The 26,925-nt window shown below is 38.9% G+C and overlaps 1 protein-coding gene across 1 annotated transcript in view; it reads right to left on the reverse strand.

Annotated features, from left to right (window-relative positions):
• Positions 1-26,925, reverse strand: part of LOC128638617 (brain-specific angiogenesis inhibitor 1-associated protein 2) — a 276,667-nt gene that overhangs the window by 74,781 nt on the left and 174,961 nt on the right. The window contains exons 5-6 of the mRNA XM_053690680.1: positions 17,434-17,505; positions 17,194-17,331 (exon numbers count right to left, since the gene is read on the reverse strand). Coding sequence (XP_053546655.1) covers positions 17,194-17,331; positions 17,434-17,505 — 210 coding nt within the window. The remainder of the gene's footprint in view (positions 1-17,193; positions 17,332-17,433; positions 17,506-26,925) is intronic.

Genomic DNA, 26,925 nt, shown 5'->3' on the forward strand with positions numbered 1-26,925 from the left:
TCCATCCAGCCGGCAAGAAGTCTTCATCCAGGCGGCCTCTTCGATCTTCATCCAGCCGGCGAAGTCCTCATCCAGGCGGCAAGAAGTCTTCATCCAGATGGCATCTCCTATGTTTATCCAACCGGTGTGGAGCGGGTCCATCCTGAACACATCTGGCGCAGAGCATCCTCTTCATACGGTCGCCGCCGTAAACTGGGACTTCAATGCAAGTGACGTCATCCAACATGGTGTCCCTTGCATTCCTATTGGCTGAAAGATTTCAATCAGCCAATAGGATTAGAGCTGCTAAAATCATATTGGCTGTTGCAATCAGCCAATAGGATTGAGCAGCTCTCATCCTATTGGCTGTTCCAATCAGCCAATAGGATTGAGCTCTCATTCCATTGGCTGATTGGAACAGCCAATAGAATGAGAGCTGCTTAAATCCTATTGGCTGATTGGAACAGCCAATAAGATTTTAGCAGCTCTAATCCTATTGGCTTATTGAAATCTTTCAGAAAATAGGAATGCAAGGGACACCATCTTGGATGAAGCCCCCTTTAATTGTTCCAATGGTAAATCCTAGCGTTTCACAAACGCTAGGATTTACCATCAATTTAATGTTCAATATAAAAAAAATCATCACGATGGACAAATTATACATAGGGGCCGATTTATCAAAGTCAGGCAGACATGATACGCTGTAGCGTATCATGTACGCCAGACATCGCTGAATGCCGAAATTTAAGGATAGGGCGGATTGATGTCCGCAGCCTCAGAGGCAGCGGACCAGTTAAGGAGCAGCGGTCTGAAGGCTTGCGCGGAAACAGGGGCATCAGGGGCCATTCGGCCCTTGATAAATCGGCCCCAAATTCTCTATTATGTGCATAAAAATAAAAAAACAAAGCTGTGGTTTGTAAAGAAAAAAGATACATCATACACACTTCCATAACGAAAAAAATCAAAACTAAAATACTGAAATGTTTACTGCATGCTGACAGCAGGAAGCATAGAGGGAGGTATTCACTGGGGGAAAAAAGATTCTGACACACATCCTTATCTTACATTGTCCTTGGGGTTCCTCAGTGTGCCGTGAAGTAAGAACATGGCCACAGTCCAAATTCCCATGAAAAAAGTACACTTTTGTGTGTCATGGTAGTCCAGTTAGAGATAGGCAAACCTGGCAGGGTTCAGGGATTCATCATGCTGGAATACAATAGAGAAGGGACACACTATTTTTTTTTTTTTTACCTCTTCTGTTCAAAATAATAAAAACTTCTGGCTGGTGCAGAGCTACAGCTCACACTATCATGAACCTCACATGTAGACACAGAACTGAAGAGGGAAATAGCAGGCATCTAAAGACTTCTGGGAACTTTATCTCTTACTTGAATTAGCATAAATGTAAATGACTAAAAGTCATTATACTGTTGAGAGAGTAGAAGAGGCACATACCTTTAAATGTTCTAATGAAGGACTAAGGGCTAGATTTATTAAAGCTGAGGCGTACAGGGGTGCGTATAAGCGCTCCTGTACGCCTCAGCTCGCCTGTGGCGGGGCGAAAATACCCGCAGGTATTCGGCATTGCACACGAGCGCAATTTTGCGCTCGCGTGCAATCCCGCCCCCTGCCCGCGCACAGCCAATCACGCGCGGGCAGGAGCTGTCAATCTCCTCGGTCTGACTAGACCAAGGAGATTGAATTTCGCCACATTAGAGGTGGCGAAGAAGCTAAGGAAGCAGCGGTCTAGTGACCGCTGCTTGATAAATGACGGCGAGAACTTGCTGCCGTATGGGCTTAATAAATCTAGCTCTAAGCATAAGAGTTGGATTGGGATGTTTAAGGGTGTGGATGAACTATCAAGGAGTTTCATGCAAGCAAGAGAAATGTAAGCCATATTTGTTTCAGTACTGTAAACAGGGCTTTTTTGTGGGGTTCTAACCGTTATTGAGTACCACCACCTCTGCTTTCTCATAACAGATAATATTTGTAATCATCATGTAAATACTCTATTTTTCACAAGAGAGGCTGCAAAATGTATTAAGCATTGTAAATAACCTTGTTCCTTTGCTTTTCTCAAAAATAAAGGGATACTAAACACAATTTTAGTGTTTAAAGGGACACTGAACCCAATTTTTTTTCTTTTGTAATTCAGATAGAGCTTGCAATTTCAAGCAACTTTCTAATTTACTCCTATTATCATTTTTTCTTTGTTCTCTTGCTTTATTTAAAAAATAAAGCATCTAAGGTTTTTTCTTGGTTCAGCACTCTGGACAGCACTATTTTATTGGTGGATGAATTTATCCACCAATCAGCAAGGACAATCCAGGTTGTTCACCAAAAATCTAAACTTACATTCTTGCATTTCAAATAAAGATAAAGAATAAAATTGCATGCTCTATCTGAATCACGAAAGAAAAAATTTGGGTTCAGTGTCCCTTTAATGATTCAGATAGAGCATGCAATTTTAAGCAACTTTCTAATTTACTCCTATTATCAAGTTTTCAATGTTCTCTTGCTATCTTTATTAAAAAAGCAGGAATGTAAAGCCGGCCCATTTTTGGTTCAGAACCTGGGTTATGCTTGCTTATTGGTGGATAAATGTCAGCCACCAATAAGCAAGCGCTATCCATGGTGCTGAACCTAAAATGGGCCAGCTCCTACATTTAAATTCCTGCTTTTTAAATATAGATAGCAAGAGAACAAAGAAAATTTGATAATAGGAGTAAACTTTTAGAATCACGAAATAAAAAATTTGGGTTTAGTATCCCTTTAGCCCCTTAAGGACAAAGCTTTAGTTTGCTCAATTGTTTCATGACAGAATAATTCTGTCATTGGTGCTTAAGGGGTTAATGAGTACAATATATCGGTCAATAATCAATGAGTATTGGCACCTTTTCTTTTTACAAAAAAAAAAGGCTGAATAAACAGAAACAAACGACACTTTATATAAATAAATGCAAATAAATAAAAGTACACTGATAAGCAAATAAAGATACATGAGTTGCTCTATTTTCATTTCCTGTCAAAACATTATCATAATATCATGTGTGATGTTATAAGTGATGTCATTGATTATGCCATGCAGCGCTCCCAATGGGAGTAAGAGGTAAAGAAACATGTTGTGTGCGGGGGAAATAGAGGCGACAGGTTATATTCTGAAGAGGAGATTGCGTGTGAGGTGCATGGATGAGGAGGTGGTTGCATGTGAGGGAGTGGGAAAATGAAAAGGTTACCAGGGGCTAATATAAGGAAGAGCTCAAATGGTGCAGATTATACTATATATCATAGGTGATGTCACCAGTGATAGTGTTGATGTCATCAACAATATCATGTGTAATGTCATCAGTGATGTCATTGATGATGTCAAATGCTCTGAAGGGGAGAGTTGGGGCAGTTTAAGTTAGGAATTTCCTTGATTTTAAACGTTACTTATACTCTGGCTTTAAAGGGACAGTAAACACTTTGTGATTGTTATATAAAATGTTTAGGTATGCGTGAATAAACTTTGGAATATATTTTCATTATTTATTCTGCTCCCCTTTTTATAATTTAGCTCTGGAAATTGAGCAATTTCTAATTCACGGAACTTGAAAAGCACCCTGCTAAGTTCACAATGCTAACCCTGCTGCATATATGTCCCTAATTGTCTTAATTCAGATATCAGCTGCAAAACAATGTACATTATACTCATTTTATGACAGTAGCAAGCACCTTGTTGTCTGTGGACTAAAGCCCAGACTGGCTTCTCAAAATAAGGCAAATGTTGGGTGGAGTTTGGCTATTGAGAAATAATTGCAGTAAATGATGGTAATTTTTTTTTTAAAAAAAGTTAAGACTTGGCTGATGTATTATCCTACAGCAACGCAACAGAAATGCCTTGTAATTACAAGGTGTTTACTGACCCCTTAATGTAAGTTTTTGCATATATATATATATATATATATATATATATATATGTGTGTGTGTGTAACACTGATATATTATAAAAACAACACAACCTGACATAGGTCAGCCTGGGATGATCACGCAGTTTACAGAGATACTAAACTCAAACCATGCACCAACATTTTTTTTAAATGCAATAAAATCACCAAAATATATTTAGTTTATATTATTTGTATAAAGTATATAAAAATGTCCCCCTCTCTCCTGGTGTATTGTTCATGAACGTGCACAGCCATTGGATTAATTACCAGGGTAGATATAAAAAGCATCACTTCTAGATTTCATGTGTGTGTGTATTTTAATGCAGTCACATCATGTGGCTAAAACATTGGTATCATTTATAACAGGCTTGTTCAAGCCTTTCAAGGATTGTTTTCTGACTCTCAAGGCTAAATACAGTAAGTGTCTGAACTCCTTTGCATACTGATGTGCTTTTCTATTCTGATTAAAATGCCCATACAATGTAAGAAAGCATTGAACTTGTCTCCATTACTTTCACGGTTTCCAGCTACAGTTTCACTGAGCTGGTGCAGTGAGTTAGGAATTAGGGTACGCTGTTGGGTTAGTGTTAAGACAAGGGTTTAGGTTTAGGGATAACCCCTTACCTGCCACAGAGATGCCAAATCATTTAAACAAGGGGAGTAATTTTTAAAGGGACATTAATTAGTCGTTTTTAAAGGGACATTTAACTGCTAGTAACTCTCTTCAAAGCCTTTCTCTTATTTTAAAGAGACAGTCATGTCAAAATTAAACTTTCATGATTCAGATAGGGCATGCAATTTTAAACAACTTTCCAATTTACTTTTACCATCAAATTTGCTTTGGTCTCTTGGTATTCTTTGTTGAAAGCTAAACCTAGGTAGGCTAATTTCTAAGCCCTTGAAGGCCGTTTCTTATCTCAGTACATTTTGACAGTTTTAGACACTGTAGGTAACATTGGGATCACTCCTGTGCAGTTATTTATGAGTCAGCTCTGATTGGCTAAAATGTATGTCTGTCAAAAGAACTGAGATAAGGGGACAGTCTGCAGAGGTTTAGATACAAGGTAATCACAGAGTTATAAAGTATTTTAATATAACTGTGTTGTTTATGCAAAACCAGGCAACCAGGCAATGGTTAATAAATAGTAGGATTATTTATCTTTTAAAAAAATAAAAATGATGGTGTAGACTGTCCCTTTAACTCCTTACTGGTGATGGATGGTCAAGTTTCCCATCTTTTTTCTAAACGCTTCCACCTTCGATCTTAGGTATTCTTGTACGGTGCATTCACAGACCAGTAATGCTGCTGTATTTCCTTTTTGTGTGTGCGATACATTTTTGCAATGGCTGCATTGCTCCATATGGTTAATGTGGCATTTTAATATATATTATATATAACCTGTGCAACTGTGTGTAATATGTAAACCTTCCATTCTGTATGTGCTAAACTGAAGTACAGAATACAGCTGTGAACAAGCCAGAAACATTACTGTTATGTGAATGCTCATCTTTTCTGTTAAAGTGTACAAGAATGTAAGCTCCAAGATGGCGGCAGCTTGTATGCAAGTTAGGAGCTTCTTTTACCAGCACCTGTAAAGGGTTAAAATAAGAGAATGGCTCTTGAAAAACTATTGTATTTTTTATTTTTCATTTGAGGACTGGTGAAGAACAGTTTACAAATCCTTTTAACTGGGAAACATTTTTTTTTTCACATAAACAAACTTCAAATGAACAAGTGAATTAACCATAAATATGCATACAAAGTAAACCCAGAAATATATTCATCTATTAAGAAAACATAAATGGTTGTACTGCACTGTCTGCACTTTGAGAACCTGATGATGTAAAGCTCTCCGCTCAGATAAGATGATATAAAATCCTTCTCCAGCACTGTGAGATCCCTCATGAGATTCTAAAAAACAGAATTTATGCTTACCTGATAAATTACTTTCTCCAACGGTGTGTCCGGTCCACGGCGTCATCCTTACTTGTGGGATATTCTCTTCCCCAACAGGAAATGGCAAAGAGCCCAGCAAAGCTGGTCACATGATCCCTCCTAGGCTCCGCCTTCCCCAGTCATTCGACCGACGTAAAGGAGGAATATTTGCATAGGAGAAATCATATGATACCGTGGTGACTGTAGTTAGAGAAAATAATTCATCAGACCTGATTAAAAAACCAGGGCGGGCCGTGGACCGGACACACCGTTGGAGAAAGTAATTTATCAGGTAAGCATAAATTCTGTTTTCTCCAACATAGGTGTGTCCGGTCCACGGCGTCATCCTTACTTGTGGGAACCAATACCAAAGCTTTAGGACACGGATGATGGGAGGGAGCAAATCAGGTCACCTAGATGGAAGGCACCACGGTTTGCAAAACCTTTCTCCCAAAAATAGCCTCAGAAGAAGCAAAAGTATCAAATTTGTAAAATTTGGTAAAAGTGTGCAGTGAAGACCAAGTTGCTGCCTTACATATCTGCTCAACAGAAGCCTCGTTCTTGAAGGCCCATGTGGAAGCCACGGCCCTAGTGGAGTGAGCTGTGATTCTTTCAGGAGGCTGCCGTCTGGCAGTCTCATAAGCCAATCGGATGATGCTTTTAAGCCAAAAAGAGAGAGAGGTAGAAGTTGCTTTTTGACCTCTCCTTTTACCAGAATAAACAACAAACAAGGAAGAAGTTTGTCTGAAATCCTTTGTAGCCTCTAAATAGAATTTTAGAGCACGAACTACATCCAAATTGTGTAACAAACGTTCCTTCTTTGAAACTGGATTCGGACACAAAGAAGGCACGACTATCTCCTGGTTAATATTTTTGTTAGAAACAACTTTCGGAAGAAAACCAGGTTTAGTACGCAAAACCACCTTATCTGCATGGAACACCAGATAAGGAGGAGAACACTGCAGAGCAGATAACTCTGAAACTCTTCTAGCAGAAGAAATTGCAACCAAAAACAAAACTTTCCAAGATAATAACTTGATATCAACGGAATGTAGGGGTTCAAACGGAACCCCCTGAAGAACTGAAAGAACTAAATTGAGACTCCAAGGAGGAGTCAAAGGTTTGTAAACAGGCTTGATTCTAACCAGAGCCTGAACAAAAGCTTGGACATCTGGCACAGCCGCCAGCTTTTTGTGAAGTAAAACAGATAAAGCAGAAATCTGTCCCTTCAAAGAACTTGCAGATAATCCTTTCTCCAAACCCTCTTGAAGAAAGGATAGAATCTTAGGAATTTTTATCTTGTTCCATGGGAATCCTTTAGATTCACACCAACAGATATATTTTTTCCATATTTTATGGTAGATTTTTCTAGTTACAGGCTTTCTAGCCTGAACAAGAGTATCAATGACAGAATCTGAGAACCCTCGCTTTGCTAAAATCAAGCGTTCAATCTCCAAGCAGTCAGTTGGAGTGAGGCCAGATTCGGATGTTCGAACGGACCTTGAACAAGAAGGTCCTGTCTCAAAGGTAGCTTCCATGGTGGAGCCGATGACATATTCACCAGATCTGCATACCAAGTCCTGCGTGGCCACGCAGGAGCTATCAAGATCACCGATACCCTCTCCTGTTTGATCCTGGCTACCAGCCTGGGAATGAGAGGAAACGGTGGGAACACATAAGCTAGGTTGAAGCTCCAAGGTGCTACTAGTGCATCCACTAGAGTCGCCTTGGGATCCCTGGATCTGGACCCGTAGCAAGGAACCTTGAAGTTCTGACGAGACGCCATCAGATCCATGTCTGGAATGCCCCACAATTGAATTATTTGGGCAAAGATTTCCGGATGGAGTTCCCACTCCCCCGGATGAAATGTCTGACGACTCAGAAAATCCGCTTCCCAATTTTCCACTCCTGGGATGTGGATTGCAGACAAGTGGCAGGAGTGAGTCTCCGCCCATTGAATTATCTTGGTCACTTCTTCCATCGCCAGGGAACTCCTTGTTCCCCCCTGATGGTTGATATACGCAACAGTCGTCATGTTGTCTGATTGAAACCTTATGAATTTGGCCTTTGCTAGCTGAGGCCAAGCCTTGAGAGCATTGAATATCGCTCTCAGTTCCAGAATATTTATCGGGAGAAGAGATTCTTCCCGAGACCAAAGACCCTGAGCTTTCAGGGGTTCCCAGACCGCGCCCCAGCCCAGCAGACTGGCGTCGGTCATGACAATGACCCACTCTGGTCTGCGGAAGCTCATCCCTTGTGACAGGTTGTCCAGGGTCAGCCACCAACGGAGTGAATCTCTGGTTCTCTGATCTACTTGTATCGTCGGAGACAAGTCTGTATAATCCCCATTCCACTGACTGAGCATGCACAGTTGTAATGGTCTTAGATGAATTCGCGCAAAAGGAACTATGTCCATTGCCGCGACCATCAAACCTATTACTTCCATGCACTGCGCTATGGAAGGAAGAAGAACAGAATGAAGTACTTGACAAGAGCTTAGAAGTTTTGATTTTCTGGCCTCTATCAGAAAAATCCTCATTTCTACGGAGTCTATTAATGTTCCCAAGAAGGGAACTCTTGTTGACGGGGATAGAGAACTTTTTTCTACGTTCACTTTCCACCCGTGAGATCTGAGAAAGGCCAGGACAATGTCCGTATGAGCCTTTGCTTGTGGCAGAGACGACGCTTGAATCAGTATGTCGTCCAAGTAAGGTACTACTGCAATGCCCCTTGGTCTTAGCACCGCTAGAAGGGACCCTAGTACCTTTGTGAAAATTCTTGGAGCAGTGGCTAATCCGAATGGAAGTGCCACAAACTGGTAATGCTTGTCCAGAAAGGCGAACCTTAGGAACCGATGATGTTCCTTGTGGATAGGAATATGTAGATACGCATCCTTTAAATCCACCGTGGTCATGAATTGACCTTCCTGGATGGTAGGAAGAATTGTCCGAATGGTTTCCATTTTGAACGATGGACCCATGAGAAATTTGTTTAGGATCTTGAGATCTAAGATTGGTCTGAATGTTCCCTCTTTTTTGGGAACTATGAACAGATTGGAGTAGAATCCCATCCCTTGTTCTCCTAATGGAACAGGATGAATCACTCCCATTTTTAACAGGTCTTCTACACAATGTAAGAATGCCTGTCTTTTTATGTGGTCTGAAGACAATTGAGACCTGTGGAACCTTCCCCTTGGGGGTAGCTCCTTGAATTCCAGAAGATAACCTTGGGAGACTATTTCTAGCGCCCAAGGATCCAGAACATCTCTTGCCCAAGCCTGAACGAAGAGAGAAAGTCTGCCCCCCACCAGATCCGGTCCCGGATCGGGGGCCAACATCTCATGCTGTCTTGGTAGCAGTGGCAGGTTTCTTGGCCTGCTTACCTTTGTTCCAGCCTTGCATTGGCCTCCAGGCTGGCTTGGTTTGAGAAGTATTACCCTCTTGCTTAGAGGATGTAGAACTTGAGGCTGGTCCGTTTCTGCGAAAGGGACGAAAATTTGGTTTATTTTTAGCCTTAAAAGACCTATCCTGAGGAAGGGCGTGGCCCTTACCCCCAGTGATATCTGAAATAATCTCTTTCAAGTCAGGGCCAAACAGCGTTTTCCCCTTGAAAGGTATGTTAAGCAATTTGTTCTTGGAGGACGCATCCGCTGACCAAGACTTTAGCCAAAGCGCTCTGCGCGCCACAATAGCAAACCCTGAATCGGTCGTGACAATGACCCACTCTGGTCTGCGGAAGCTCATCCCTTGTGACAGGTTGTCCAGGGTCAGCCACCAACGGAGTGAATCTCTGGTTCTCTGATCTACTTGTATCGTCGGAGACAAGTCTGTATAATGCCCATTCCACTGACTGAGCATGCACAGTTGTAATGGTCTTAGATGAATTTGCGCAAAAGGAACTATGTCCATTGCCGCGACCATCAAACCTATTACTTCCATGCACTGCGCTATGGAAGGAAGAAGAACAGAATGAAGTACTTGACAAGAGCTTAGAAGTTTTGATTTTCTGGCCTCTATCAGAAAAATCCTCATTTCTACGGAGTCTATTAATGTTCCCAAGAAGGGAACTCTTGTTGACGGGGATAGAGAACTTTTTTCTACGTTCACTTTCCACCCGTGAGATCTGAGAAAGGCCAGGACAATGTCCGTATGAGCCTTTGCTTGTGGCAGAGACGACGCTTGAATCAGTATGTCGTCCAAGTAAGGTACTACTGCAATGCCCCTTGGTCTTAGCACCGCTAGAAGGGACCCTAGTACCTTTGTGAAAATTCTTGGAGCAGTGGCTAATCCGAATGGAAGTGCCACAAACTGGTAATGCTTGTCCAGAAAGGCGAACCTTAGGAACCGATGATGTTCCTTGTGGATAGGAATATGTAGATACGCATCCTTTAAATCCACCGTGGTCATGAATTGACCTTCCTGGATGGTAGGAAGAATTGTCCGAATGGTTTCCATTTTGAACGATGGACCCATGAGAAATTTGTTTAGGATCTTGAGATCTAAGATTGGTCTGAATGTTCCCTCTTTTTTGGGAACTATGAACAGATTGGAGTAGAATCCCATCCCTTGTTCTCCTAATGGAACAGGATGAATCACTCCCATTTTTAACAGGTCTTCTACACAATGTAAGAATGCCTGTCTTTTTATGTGGTCTGAAGACAATTGAGACCTGTGGAACCTTCCCCTTGGGGGTAGCTCCTTGAATTCCAGAAGATAACCTTGGGAGACTATTTCTAGCGCCCAAGGATCCAGAACATCTCTTGCCCAAGCCTGAGCGAAGAGAGAAAGTCTGCCCCCCACCAGATCCGGTCCCGGATCGGGGGCCAACATCTCATGCTGTCTTGGTAGCAGTGGCAGGTTTCTTGGCCTGCATACCTTTGTTCCAGCCTTGCATTGGCCTCCAGGCTGGCTTGGTTTGAGAAGTATTACCCTCTTGCTTAGAGGATGTAGAACTTGAGGCTGGTCCGTTTCTGCGAAAGGGACGAAAATTTGGTTTATTTTTAGCCTTAAAAGACCTATCCTGAGGAAGGGCGTGGCCCTTACCCCCAGTGATATCTGAAATAATCTCTTTCAAGTCAGGGCCAAACAGCGTTTTCCCCTTGAAAGGTATGTTAAGCAATTTGTTCTTGGAGGACGCATCCGCTGACCAAGACTTTAGCCAAAGCGCTCTGCGCGCCACAATAGCAAACCCTGAATTTTTCGCCGCTAATCTAGCTAATTGCAAAGTGGCGTCTAAAGTAAAAGAGTTAGCCAATTTAAGAGCGTGAACTCTGTCCATAATCTCCTCATAAGAAGAATCTTTATCGAGCGACTTTTCTAGTTCATCGAACCAGAAACACGCTGCTGTAGTGACAGGAACAATGCATGAAATTGGTTGTAGAAGGTAACCTTGCTGAACAAACATCTTTTTAAGCAAACCCTCTAATTTTTTATCCATAGGATCTTTGAAAGCACAACTATCTTCTATAGGGATAGTAGTGCGTTTGTTTAGAGTAGAAACCGCCCCCTCGACCTTGGGGACTGTCTGCCATAAGTCCTTTCTGGGGTCGACCATAGGAAATAATTTCTTAAATATAGGGGGAGGGACAAAAGGTATGCCGGGCCTTTCCCATTCTTTGTTTACAATGTCCGCCACCCGCTTGGGTATAGGAAAAGCTTCGGGGGGCCCCGGGACCTCTAGGAACTTGTCCATCTTACATAATTTCTCTGGAATGACCAAACTGTCACAATCATCCAGAGTAGACAACACCTCCTTAAGCAGAGCGCGGAGATGTTCCAATTTAAATTTGAATGTAATAACATCAGGTTCAGCCTGTTGAGAAATTTTCCCTGAATCTGAAATTTCTCCCTCAGACAAAACCTCCCTGGCCCCCTCAGACTGGTGTAGGGGCATGTCAGAACCATTATCATCAGCGTCCTCATGCTCTTCAGTATTTTCTAAAACAGAGCAGTCGTGCTTTCGCTGATAAGTGGGCATTTTGGCTAAAATGTTTTTGATAGAATTATCCATTACAGACGTTAATTGTTGCATGGTAAGGAGTATTGGCGCACTAGATGTACTAGGGGCCTCCTGTGTGGGCAAGACTGGCGTAGACGAAGGAGGGGATGATGCAGTACCATGCTTACTCCCCTCACTTGAGGAATCATCTTGGGCATCATTTTCTCTAAATTGTTTGTCACATACATCACATCTATTTAAATGAGAAGGAACCTTGGCTTCCTCACATACAGAACATAGTCTATCTGATAGTTCAGACATGTTAAACAGGCATAAACTTGATAACAAAGTACAAAAAACGTTTTAAAATAAAACCGTTACTGTCACTTTAAATTTTAAACTGAACACACTTTATTACTGAATATGTGAAAAAGTATGAAGGAATTGTTCAAAATTCACCAAAATTTCACCACAGTGTCATAAAGCCTTAAAAGTATTGCACACCAAATTTGAAAGCTTTAACTCTTAAAATAACGGAACCGGAGCCGTTTTTATATTTAACCCCTATACAGTCCCTGGTATCTGCTTTGCTGAGACCCAACCAAGCCCAGAGGGGAATACGATACCAAATGACGCCTTCAGTAAGCTTTTTCTATGTATCTGAGCTCCTCACACATGCATCTGCATGCCTTGCTTCCCAAAAACAACTGCGCATTAGTGGCGCGAAAATGAGGCTCTGCCTATGATTAGAGAAGGCCCCCAGTGAAAAAGGTGTCCAATACAGTGCCTGCCGTTTCTTTAACATAATTCCCAAGAATAAAATAACTCCTCAAAGCTATAAACTATTAAAAATGCTTATAAATCAATCGTTTTAGCCCAGAAAAATGTCTACCAGTCTTTAAAGCCCTTGTGAAGCCCTTTATTCTTATTTAATAAAAATGGCTTACCGGATCCCATAGGGAAAATGACAGCTTCCAGCATTACCAAGTCTTGTTAGAAATGTGTCATACCTCAAGCAGCAAAAGTCTGCTCACTGTTTCCCCCAACTGAAGTTAATTCCTCTCAACAGTCCTGTGTGGAAACAGCCATCGATTTTAGTAACGGTTGCTAAAATCATTTTCCTCTTACAAACAGAAATCTTCATCTCTTTTCTGTTTCAGAGTAAATAGTACATACCAGCACTATTTTAAAATAACAAACTCTTGATTGAAGAATAAAAACTACATTTAAACACCAAAAAACTCTGAGCCATCTCCGTGGAGATGTTGCCTGTGCAACGGCAAAGAGAATGACTGGGGAAGGCGGAGCCTAGGAGGGATCATGTGACCAGCTTTGCTGGGCTCTTTGCCATTTCCTGTTGGGGAAGAGAATATCCCACAAGTAAGGATGACGCCGTGGACCGGACACACCTATGTTGGAGAAAAAGGCACATTTTTGCTATACTTCTGCGAGTGTAATTTCCTGCATTTCTGTATGTGAAAGAGCACAAAGCATAACCAGAATTTGTAAATACACTACGGCATACAGAATCTAAATGCATTAAAATACAAAATAGAAAGTGCAATGCTTAAATGTAATAAAACTTAAAGGACCCAATCTACAGTATACAGTAATGTAAAATACAAAGCACAAAGTCTACGTGTAACAAAGCTCTCATGTAATGCTGTGCTATATTGCACTAGGCTTGTCTCTTCTTTACATACAGAAATGCAGAGTACACCCTTTGGAGAAGTATAGAAAAAAAATCCTTACTAGAATATTGTGAAAGATCTGACAGTGCTGGAGAATCATTTTGTATAATTTCATCTGAGTGGAACGTTTTATGGGAGGCACCCCTTTGTCTTATGGCATTCAGTGAGTTTAGTCCCTGTGAAGTCTGCACTATAATTCTCTCCAAGTGAGAGAATATTTGATCCTCAGGCCCCAAGAGAGGAAAAAATTAATGGGTCACGGGAAAATGAGGGGCAGATAAAAAGTACACTGGGGGTGGCTGCATTGTGGCCTTGGGTTGGACAGGCCTGTGTTAAATGGTGTCTAGCTGTTAAATGGTTGTTACCCTTCATTATTATTGGAAGTAGTAATATTCCCAAGTAGCAATATTGTGTCTCACTTTATTTAAAGAAAGATTTTTATATAGACCCCTCTCCTCTTCCATTCAGGTACAATGATCATTTCTTTTTAGTATTTTTTTAAATCACAAAGTTTCAATGTTCAAAATATATCTGCAGACAAATTTACTTATAATGGGTATAATCGGTGGTGATTTTACATAATGTTCACATATGTCCTATTATTTATATACCAGCTCTGGCTTCAGATTAAAGGACCAGTATATACAGTAGATTTGCATAATGAACAAATGCATGATGACAAGACAATGCAATAGCACTTAGTCTGTACTTCAATTGAGTAGTAGATTTATTTTCTGACATTTCAAAGTGCTGTCTATTTCCACTACTTCTGTGTCATGTGACAGCCATCATCCAATCACAAATGCATATATGTATCTGCTGTGAATTCTTGCACATGCTCAGTAGGAGCTGGTGACTCAAAAAGTGTAAATATAAAAAGACTGCACATTTTGTTAATGGAAATCATTTGGAAAGTTTTTTTAAAATTGCATGTTCTATCTGAATCATGAAAGTTTAATTTTGGCTTAAATTTCCATTTAAGTTTGTGTCTTTTTCTATTAGATGTATACAGCTACAGTTGTCCATTCTCAGGGAACAAAAAAAATATTTTTTATCCTTTAGAGATGAATATTTACTGAATTAGGGTTGCACAGCTAATGTGTTAGAGCTGATACAGTGCCAGTTTTATCTGCTTCAATATTTCCTGTCAGGATGTGATGTCATGTTCCTTTACATAGCTGTTTGAGGGCCTTAAGGAATACCATTGTGTGTCAGCAATGCGTGTTTTCCTTAGATATTTGTTTGCTATCATTACTTGAAATTAGGGGGGAAAGACAATTGCAAATATATACTTTTTTTTTTTTTTTTTAAGAAAAATGTAACATGCTATACTTAATTAAAATAATCAACACATTAGATAGAAAAAAAGTATCAATAAAGTTTGGAGAATGCATTAGGAATACTCAAATGTTAACACAAGTTTGAATAAAAAAAAAGAAGGATGTTTAGAACTCTTATGGGAATATCTACGCCAAGAACAGTCCCCAAAGCAACAGTTTATCAGTTTTTTTGGCATACAGCTGCCAAATGTGACACATGCATTGTGATGCTGGTATCTGATCAACTGAAGGTCACTGTGCACACTGAAAACATTTTTCCCAAAAAACATTTAAAGTCTATAAAAAGCAAATATAGAACAGCTATTGCTAATTAATTTACTAGGTGTAGAAAATACATTTAAAGGGACAGTAACCACCTTGTAATTACAAGACATTTTTGTTGTCTTGCTACAAAATAATATATCAGGCAAGTCTAAACATTTTATAACAAAATTAACATCATGTTTGCTGCAGCTGTTTGGAGGAGCCAATCTGGACTTGACTCTGCAGACAACAAGGCTAACCACATCATTATGTCAGTATAAAGTGCATTGTTTTGAAATTGTTACATGGTAAAGTCAATTAGCCTTGATAAGTCTACTGTATGCATATCCAGCTATGAGAATTATATATGACAATTAGAAAATACAAAATTTTCCAAGCTAAATTATATGAAAAGGGGGCAAAATAAAGAATGCAAGTATATTGCATATTAAATGCAAGTTATTAAACATAAATAAGCATTTTATATTGAAATCTCAAGGTGTTTACTGTCCCTTTAACAGGACACTGTGCTCAAAACTTTTATGTTATCCGTTTGAAAGAGCACCATTTAAACATGTATAGTTTTCTGCAGGGACAAACGAATACAGCAGTATTCATAATGTGCTTTCTGATAGTTTATTGCTGGCTGATAGATACTTCCTCCTATTGCTCATTGGCTAATTATGTGCATTTGTACCACAGCCTATTTACATTAGCAGAAAGTACCTGAAGTACAGAACATACCTAACAACCAATGAACATTGCCAGGAAGTACCTATCAACCAATAAGCAATAGCAGAAAGTAATCAACTGATACTGCAGTATTAGTTTCAAGCTAAAGTTAAAAAGTGTTTACCCCACAGAGAAAAATGACCATGTATAAATGTTTATCTTTTATGTAGATAACACCACACATCCCTGTGCTATTTTACATCTTGTTCATACTTTATAAAGTTAATGTTTATAATAATAACACAGGTGTATTTTGCAGCACTGCTGCTACATCTCAGGTTACAAGTATGTAGAACATTGTTCCTTGATGGTAGGAATAATAAACATTTACACTTACTCCTTTCTCCATTTGCAACACACAAGGTGGGTAATCTGTGCATGCATTTAGACCACTCATTTTGGGAACACTTTCTTCCTCTTTATTGAAACTGTACATAAATACATACATATACACATATAGAAAGGGCCCTATACATTATTTTAAAGGGAGATTAAACACATACTGATTAAACACAATTATTTTTGCATGAAAAAAATTAAGTGGTTAAACTAATATTCAAACTAAGAGAAAGTGCATGTTTGTGAACAGCTGATACTCAGGGATCAATTGATCATTGGCTGAAAATGATAAATATGAACAATACTCAAAACCTATGAGAAATTACTAAATCCTATTCTCACTTGAATGTTCAATCTGAAAAAGCTGGCAAAGAAACCATTATGAATTAAAATAATTATAACTTTTCAGTGTTAAAGGGACAATGACAAGTGTTAATTGTATTCAAATTTGCTTCAAGAACACCTTTACAAATAGGTTGGACTCTGTCTTCCATCCCCACTGGGAGATAGCTTTTCTTTATCCAATCCAGCAGTACTGAACTTTGTACCATAGGTGGTGGCTTCAACTGGCTAAATCTGGTACTGTATTTGTATATTATATTTGATTTTGACAAGCAATGCCCCATTACAAGTGGCAATTGCAGATGGGCAGGTTCTCTGATTGAGAACATGTCTGCCACCAACTTGATGAGTAGGGGTTGTCAGGGTAACACTAACAGCTATTATTGCTGTGAAGCTCCCAATGTCTCACTGACTTTATGAGTCCTCAAATCATTACTACCATTTTTTACAAATTAATGATACTATGACTATCTATCCAATCAGGAGTCATACTGTCTATGTTTTCATATGACAAACTGAGTGTCATGCTTGGCGATTAGCTGTCAAGATCAGTAAAAATAAAGGGAAAAGCGAAGGTTGAAAGTTACTGACCCCATAATTGGATTATCATTTCTAACCGAGGAGGGTACAAGTGTAGACGATTTCCAACAAGCATCTGTAGTATAGGATCTTGGGCCCTGTGTTATACATATTTCCAGAATAGATAGCTGTAACACTGACTATACCTGCACTTCTCTGTCTCCATACTTCTGAGGGTTCTTACTGTTCTGACACTTCTTCCGCAGTTTCTTAAGCTCCGATTGGCACTTCTCAATAGATTCAGACTTGGAGCGATGTTCCACTTGGTATTTTTTTAATGTCGCCTGGGGATAGTGAAGGAAATGCTATTAGTTACATTGTGACAAACCCAAACAACAGAGGTAAAGGATTTAACGGCACAAAAGACATGAAGACTTTGCACTTACAGTTAGATACTTGATGTCCAATTCCAGCTTGTGTTCCAATTGGGCCAAAAGTTCAGAGTGAAACAGTTTTAGCTTAAAAACAAATTATATTAATATTACAGGAAATTACCTTAGTAAATCAATGAAAAACATAACAATTTGCTATAATTCGTGTCTGTATTTTTGCTGATCATCATATCTGCACAATAAATTGTTCAACCATAATTAATGAGGTAGCAGTTTATTGCTACATACAAACTTATTGTTCTCTAATTGAGAATTTATTTTATTTTTTATGAAGCTGCATATTCAGCTTTGGAGATCTTCCTAACCTGAGTTAAATCAGTCCAAGGTGATTTAACTCAGGTTAGGAAAATCTCCAAAGACCTGTCTGGAGTGATTAAAAGACAACTAAACACAGTAGAATAATCAATAAATGCAAAATAAAAAGACAATGCAAAAGCACTTTGAATTTCAAATGATAAGTTAAATTTTTTTCTGGCTAATGTCAGTTAGTTACATTTCCCTTCCTATTGCATCATGTGAAAGCCATAAGCCAATCACAAAATGCATATACACATATCCTGTGAATATTACACATGCTCAGTAGGAGCTGGTGTCTCACAAAGTGGGTATATAAAAAGATTGAGCACATTTATATAATGGAAGTGAATTGGAAAGTTGTTGGAAACGTACCCTGTACTTCACTGGTCTTAAGGGATTGTGTGGCTATAATAGCACGGGTCTTGCTGCACACGCAATTAGACCTTCCCCTATAGAAAGCTTTAAAAAAAAAAGAGGCTACTGCGCTCTTGAAAGTGGCACCCCATAGAAAGACCAGCAATGTCATTAAAGGGGTAAAATTGTGTGCTCTAAATAATTTTGACTTGACTGTCCCTTTAAAAACCCTGCTTGCATGAGAGCAGGGGGTTGGATTTCTTGTATGATAACAACCTCTATCGGCGGATGCTGCATCTTTAGCTGCAAATTGGAGCTGGCAGGTTGCCTGTCTGGGAAAATTGTCTGCCCACACCTTCTTAAATAGGGCTCTTTAAAGGGACATTAAAACCAAAAATGTTTTTTCATTATTCAGATAGAGAATACAATTTTTAAAAAGTTTCCAATTTACTTCTATTATCAAAAATGTTTTATTCTCATGTTATTCTTTGCTAAAGAGATACCTAGGTGACAGGAAACAGTGCTGCCATCTAGTGCTCCTGCTAATGTATAACATTGTTGTAAAACTGCTGCTATATAGTGCTGCAGACACGTGCACACTCTTGAGCTTACATTTCTGCTTTTCAAATAAGGATAACAGGAAAACGAAGAAAATATGATAATAGCAGTAAATTAGACAGTTGTTTAAAATGTCATGTTCTATCTAAATCATGAAAGAAAAAATTGGGTTTTACGTCCCTTTAAAGGGGCTCTAAACCCAAAACATTTTCTTTCATTATTCAGATAGAGAATACAAATTTAAACAATATTTCAATTTACTTCTATTATTTATTTTGCTTCATTTTTAAGATATCCTTATTTGAAGAAAAAGCAATCCACATGGGGTGAGCCAATCGCACAAGGCTTATATGTGCAGGAACCAATCAGCAGTTACTGAGCCTATCTAGATATGCTTTTCAGCAAAGAATATCAAGAGAATAAAACAAATGATATAATAGAAGTAAATTAGAAAGTTGTTTAAAATTGTATGCTCTTTTTAAATCATGAAAGAAAACAATTGGGTTTTATCTCCCTTTAAGGCTACATAAAAGAAGGTATAATTTAAAACAATGAAAAACTGTGTTTCACTGTGAGAGAAATCAAACTGTGGAACTGTATTCCTGAGAAGGCAGTGACTGCCAATACAATTGATAACTTTAAAAACAGAATTTATGCTTACCTGATAAATTACTTTCTCTTGCGGTGTATCCAGTCCACTGATTCATCCTTTACTTGTGGGATATTCTCATTCCCTACAGGAAGTGGCAAAGAGAGCACACAGCAGAGCTGTCCATATAGCTCCACCTCTAGCTCCACCCCCCAGTCATTCGACCAAAGGTTAGGAAGAAAAAGGAGAAACCATAGGGTGCAGTGGTGACTGTAGTTCAAACAAAAATTTTTTTTACCTGACTTAATTGCCAGGGCGGGCCATGGACTGGATACACCGCAAGAGAAAGTAATTTATCATGTAAGCATAAATTATGTTTTCTCTTGCAAGGTGTATCCAGTCCACAGATTCATCCTTTACTTGTGGGATACCAATACCAAAGCTTTAGGACACGGATGAAGGGAGGGAACAAGACAGGTACCTTAAATGGAAGGCACCACTGCTTGCAAAACCTTTCTCCCAAAAATAGCCTCCGAAGAAGCAAAAGTATCGAATTTATAAAATTTGGCAAAAGTATGCAGTGAAGACCAAGTCGCTGCCTTACAAATCTGTTCAACAGAAGCATCATTCTTGAAAGCCCATGTGGAAGCCACTGCTCTGGTAGAATGAGCAGTAATTCTTTCAGGAGGCTGCTGGCCAGCAGTCTCATAGGCCAAACGGATGATGCTTTTCAGCCAAAAGGAAAGAGAGGTAGCAGTCGCTTTCTGACCTCTCCTCTTACCAGAATAGATAACAAACAAGAAAGATGTTTGCCTGAAATCCTTAGTTGCTTGCAAATAGAACTTTAGAGCACGAACTACATCAAGATTGTGCAACAGACGTTCCTTCTTCGAAGAAGGATTGGGACACAGAGAAGGAACAACAATTTCCTGGTTAATATTCTTGTTAGAAACCACTTTAGGAAGAAAACCAGGTTTAGTACGCAAAACTACCTTATCTGCATGGAACACCAGGTAAGGTGAATCACACTGTAAGGCAGACAATTCTGAGACTCTTCGAGCAGAAGAGATAGCTACCAAAAACAAAACTTTCCAAGATAACAACTTAATATCTATGGAATGTAAAGGTTCAAACGGAACCCCTTGAAGAACTGAAAGAACTAGATTTAAACTCCATGGCGGAGCCACAGGTTTATAGACAGGCTTGATTCTAACTAAAGCCTGTGCAAACGCTTGAACGTCTGGTACCTCTGCCAGACGCTTGTGTAAAAGAATAGACAGAGCAAATATCTGTCCCTTTAAAGAACTGGCCGACAATATCCTGGGAATCCTAATCTTACTCCATGAGTAACCCTTGGATTCACACCAACAAAGATATTTCCGCCATATCTTATGGTAGATTTTCCTGGTGACAGGCTTTCTAGCCTGAATCAGAGTATCTATAACTGACTCAGAGAAACCACGCTTCGATAGAATTAAGCGTTCAATCTCCAAGCAGTCAGACATAGAGAAACTAGATTTGGATGCTTGAACGGACCCTGTATTAGAAGGTCCTGCCTCATTGGCAGTGTCCATGGTGGGACAGATGACATGTCCACTAGGTCTGCATACCAAGTCCTGCGTGGCCACGCAGGCGCTATCAAAATCACAGACGCCTTCTCCTGCTTGATTCTGGCGATCAGACGAGGGAGAAGAGGAAATGGTGGGAAAACATAAGCCAGATTGAAGGACCAAGGCGCTGCTAGAGCATCTATCAATGCCGCCTTGAGGTCCCGGGACCTAGATCCGTAGAGAGGAAGTTTGGTGTTCTGACGGGACGCCATCAGATCCAACTCTGGAATGCCCCATAGCTGAGTCAGCTGGGCAAATACCTCCGGGTGGAGTTCCCACTCCCCCGGGTGAAAAGTCTGATGACTCAGAAAATCCGCCTCCCAGTTGTCTACTCCTGGGATGTGAATTGCTGAGAGATGGAAGGAGTGGTCCTCCGCCCACCTGATTATTTTGATTACTTCCTTCATCGTTAGGGAACTCTTTGTTCCCCCCTGATGATTGATGTAAGCTACAGTCGTGATGTTGTCCGACTGAAATCTGATAAATTTGGCCGCAGCTAGTTGAGGCCATGCCTGAAGCGCGTTGAATATCGCCCTCAGTTCCAGAATGTTTATCGGGAGAAGCGTTTCTTCCCAAGACCATAAGCCCTGAGCTTTCAGGGAGTCCCAGACCGCACCCCAGCCCAACAGACTGGCGTCGGTCGTTACGATGATCCACTCTGGTCTGCGGAAACACATTCCCTGAGACAGGTGATCCTGAGACAACCACCAGAGAAGAGAATCTCTGGTCCCCTGGTCCAACTGTATTTGAGGAGACAAATCTGCATAATCCCCACTCCACTGTTTGAGCATGCATAGTTGCAGTGGTCTGAGGTGTATCCGTGCAAAAGGGACTATGTCCATTGCCGCTACCATTAATCCGATTGCCTCCATGCACTGAGCTACAGATGGCTGAGGGATGGAATGAAGAACTCGGCAAGTAGTTAAAAGTTTCAACTTTCTGACCTCCGTCAGAAATATTTTCATTGCTACCGAATCTATTAGTGTTCCTAGGAAGGGAACCCTTGTGAGTGGGGACAGAGAACTCTTTTTGATGTTCACCTTTCACCCGTGAGACCTTAGAAAGGCCAATACAATCTCTGTGTGAGCCTTGGCTCTGTGAAAGGACACATATCCTTCACTAGTGGGAGCTAGCTGCTTATTGGTGCCTGCACACATTTGTCTCTTGTGATTGGCTAACTAGATGTGTTCAGCTAGCTGTCAGTAGTGCAATGCTGTTCCTTCAGCAAAAGATAACAAGAGAATAAAGCAAATTTAATCATATAAGTAAATTGGATAGTTGTTTAAAATTGTATGTTCTATCCAAATCAAGAAAATGTTGGGGTTTCCTGTCCCTTTAAACAAAAAGTGTGTATTTACATTGGTATCTGTTTAGCTTTCCTCTTGCTTGTCACTAATAATCTTATCTTACAATGTCAAATGGCATTTTTATATACAGGTTTTTTAACAGTGATTGCCATTTACTGTAAACTGCTGGTTTTGATTAAAATTGTTTACCTGGGCATAAAGTTCTTAATTGCGTAATAAAAATGCAGTAATCAGAACACTGTCTAAACACAGATAAATCAACCAAACAATGTATTTCCTTTTGGTTTTATCTGTTCTGGGCATTACACATAGAACTAATTAGATAATATAATGTAGCCACTGTTATCACATATTACATTCAGTGAAGTGGCATGCAGATGGGTACATGAGTGACACTTAAAGGGACAGTCAACACTAAAATTGTTATTGTTTATTAAGTTAGATAATACCTTTACTACCCATTCCCCATCTTTGCACAACCCACATTGTTATATTGATATACTTTATAACATTTAAACCTCTAAATTTCTGCCTGTTTCTAAGCCACCATAGACAGCCTCTTAATCGCATGCTTTTTATTTGCTTTTTCCAACAGGAGACTGCTAGTTCATGTGGGCCATATAGATAACATTGTGCTCACGCCAGTCGGTTCTGCACAAAACAAAAATAAAAAGTCATGTGATCAGGGGGCTGTCAAAAGAGGCTTAGATACAAGGTAATCACAGAGGTTAAAAGTATATTAACCCCTTAATGACCACAGCACTTTTCCATTTTCTGTCCGTATGGGACCAAGGCTATTTTTACATTTCTGCGGTGTTTGTGTTTAGCTGTAATTTTCCTCTTACTCATTTACTGTACCCACACATATTATATACCGTTTTTCTCGCCATTAAATGGACTTTCTAAAGATACCATTATTTTCATCATTTCTTATAATTTACTATAAAAAAAATAATAAAATATGAGGAAAAAATTGAAAAAAACCACACTTTTTCTAACTTTGACCCCCAAAATCTGTTGCACAACTACAACCACCAAAAAACAACCCTGCTAAATAGTTTCTAAATGTTGTCCTGAGTTTAGAAATACACAATGTTTACATGTTCTTTGCTTTTTTTGCAAGTTATAGGGCAGTAAGTACAAGTAGCACTTTGCTATTTCCAAACCACTTTTTTTCAAAATTAGCGCTAGTTACATTAGAACCCTGATATCTGTCAGGAATACCTGAATATCCCTTGACATGTATATATATATTTTAGAAGACAACCCAAAGTATTGATCTAGGCTCATTTTGGTATATTCCATGCCACCATTTCACCGCCAAATGCGATCAAATAAAAAAAATTGTTCACTTTTTCACTATTTTTTTCACAAACGTTAGGTTTCTCACTGAAATTATTTACAAACAGCTTGTGCAAATATGGCACACATGTTTGTAAATGCTTCTCTGGGATCCCCTTTGTTCAGAAATAGCAGACTTATATGGCTTTGGCGTTGCTTTTTGGCAATTAGAAAGCCGCTAAATACCGCTGCCCACCACACTTGTATTATGCCCAGCAGTGAAGGGGTTAATTAGGTAGCTTGTAGGGAGCTTGCAGGGTTAATTTTAGCTTTAGTGTAGAGATCAGCCTCCCACCTGACACATCACACTCCCTGATCCCTCCCAAACAGCTCTCTTTCCTCCCCCACCCCACAATTGTCTCCGCCATCTTAAGTACTGGCAGAAAGTCTACCTGTACTAAAATAAAAGGTATTTTGTGTATATATATATATATATATATATATATATATTTATATTTTTTTTTTTTTTTTTTTTTTTTTTTAAACATTCTGCTGTGTAGAATCCCCCCTTAGCCCCCAACCTCCCTGCCCCCCCAAACAGCTCTCTAACCCTCCCCCTCTACCTTATTTGTGCCATCTTGGGTACTGGCAGCTGTCTGCCAGTACCCAGTTTACAATAAAACATTTTTTTTTTCTTTTTTTCCCCTATTTTTCTGTAGTATAGCTTTCCCCCCTCAAAAACCCACCCCCACCCCTCCCAGATCCCTTAGATCACAATTATCTCCCTCCTCTCTCCTACTTTATTTGGCCAAATGTTCCATAGTGTAGCGGTTCCCACCCCGCGCATGCTCCCGTCCCCCCCGTGCATGCGTGCGCGTCCGTGCGTGCTCCCGGTGACTCCGCCCACGATCCTGCCCCTTCTGACTATTTCCTCCCACCAATGGCCGCTCACTCGCCTCCCACATCGGCTCCCACCCTTCAACGATCGTGGCCATTAATGCCCGATGCAGAAAGGGCCACAGAGTGGCTCTCTCTGCAGCAGCATTGGATGGCTAAAAACTGTTATTGCAGGTTGCCTCAATATCGAGGCATCACAGTAAAGCGGCTGGAAGCGATCAGGATCACTTCCACCACTTGAAGGAACCAACGACGTACAGGGTACGTCCTTGGTCGTTAAGGACATTGTTTTGTAGGACGTACTGCGCAAAACTGGGGAATGGGTAATAATGGGAATATCTATCTTCTTAAACAATAACAAAATTAGAGTTGACTGTCCCTTTTAAGAGAAATAAAACACAGAAAAAATATAGAAATGTTTTTACAACATTCACATTATCATTTGATTAAAAAAAGTATCTTGATGTGTCTCCTCTATGGAGACCAATGAAGAATATATAAAAAATGAATTACTACATTGATCAAACAATTACTCAGTCATTTTGCTAGACGGGGAGGCATTATGAAGTAGATGGATGGGGGTAGTGAAATACTTTGCAATAATATAAAAAAAAAATGTATTCATAAATGTTACATATGCTATGCAAAGCATACAATTATTGCATAATTTAACATAAATTGATTTAATATTAATTTTTGCAACAAACAAATAGAAAATATATATATATTATTAGCCAGGGTGGATTTGATTTAAATCACAATTTAAATCACTATTAACAAGGCTTGATTTAAATCCATTTAAATCATGGTTTTCTACATAAAGTTTTAATTTTTAAAATAATATTATTTTTTTCAGATTATTTTTCCAGTTAAGGCAGACAATTATTAATTTAGTTATATACCATTAGAAATAGATAGATAAATCATTGAAAAATTTAATTATTGGGAGGTGAACTATCTTCAGTTTAATAGGTTCATATTTGATCAACTTTGCAGCTGCACTTTATTGGAAGGAGAAAAATAATGATTACTTTAATAATAATTTAAATAGTTTCATTTAAAGGGACAGTCTACACTAAAATTGTTATTGTTTTAAAAAAATAGATAATGCCTTTACTACCCATTCCCCAGCTTTGCACAACCAACATTGTTATATTAATATAATTTATAACATTTAAACTTCTAAATTTCTGTCTGTTTCTAAGCCACTACAGACAGCCTCTTATAACATGCTTTTGTATTTGCTTTTCACAACAGGAGACTGCTAGTTCATGTGCCATATAGATAACATTGTGTTCACGCCCCTGGGGTTATTTAAGAGTTAGCACAACACAGCACTGATTGACAAAAATGCAAGTCAATAGATAATACATAAAAAAATATGTGATCAGGGGGCTGTCAGAAGATTCTTAGATACAAGGAAATCACAGAGGTAAAAAGTATATTAATATAACTGTGTTGGTTATACAAAACTGGGGAATGGGTACTAAAGGGATTATCTATCTTTTAAAAAAATAAAAATTCTATTGTAGACTATTCCTTTAACTAAAGAAATATAACCTTTACCTTAATAATAACAATTTAAATAGTTGTATTTAACTAAAACAATATCACTATAATACATTTTAATATGTGTAACTCATTTCTCACACTTAAAGGGACAGTCGAGTCCCAAAAAAACTTTCATGATTCAAATAGGGCATGTAATTTTAAACAACTTTCCAATTTACTTTTATTACCAATTTTGCTTTGTTCTCTTGGTATGCTTAGTTGAAAGCTAAACCAAGTAGGTTCATATGCTAATTTATTAGACCTTGAAGGCCGCCCCTAATCTGAAAGCATTTTGACAGTTTTTCACCACATTATTTGATCGCATTTGGCGGTGAAATGGTGGCATGAAATATACCAAAATGAGCCTAGATCAATATACTTTGGGTTGTCTACTAAAAAATAAATATATAGTTTTGATAGGTAAATATAAAAAAGCTATATTTCTGTTTAAATGTAGTGATAGCAAAAATGCTAAAAATACTCTGGTCTTTTGGGGAAGGTTTAGTCTGAAATGCCGGTCCGTTAAGGGGGTAAACATTGGTTATTTCTAAAGTCAGGACAAAATTTATAAACTATTTAGCATGGGTGTTTTTTTGTGGTTGTAGATGCGTAAAAGAGTAAGAAGTTTTTTTTTTCAAATTTTTCATTATATTTTATATTTTTTTGTATTTTTTTTACAGGTAAGAGAGCTGTTTAACTTAAGCCAATGCCCTACAAAAGGCCCTTTTAAGGGCTATTGGTAGTTTATTGTAGGCTAGGTTTTTTTTTTATTTTGGGTGGGCTTTTTTTATATAGGGCTATTAGATTAGGTGTAATTCTTTTTTATTTTAGATAATTTCGTTTGTTATTTTTCGTAATTTAGTCTTTTTTATTTTTTGCAATTAGATACTTTGTTATTTTTAGAGTAGTGACATTTTTAATGTGTAGTTTAGTTTTATTTAATTGGTAGTTAGTTTAATTTTAGTTTAATAATTATATTAGTTTAATTGTTAGTTTGAACTTAGTTCTTTTAATTTGACAAGTAAGTTTTAATTTAATTTAA

The sequence above is a fragment of the Bombina bombina genome, chromosome 8, assembly GCF_027579735.1.
Source record: "Bombina bombina isolate aBomBom1 chromosome 8, aBomBom1.pri, whole genome shotgun sequence".
NCBI lineage: Eukaryota > Metazoa > Chordata > Amphibia > Anura > Bombinatoridae > Bombina > Bombina bombina.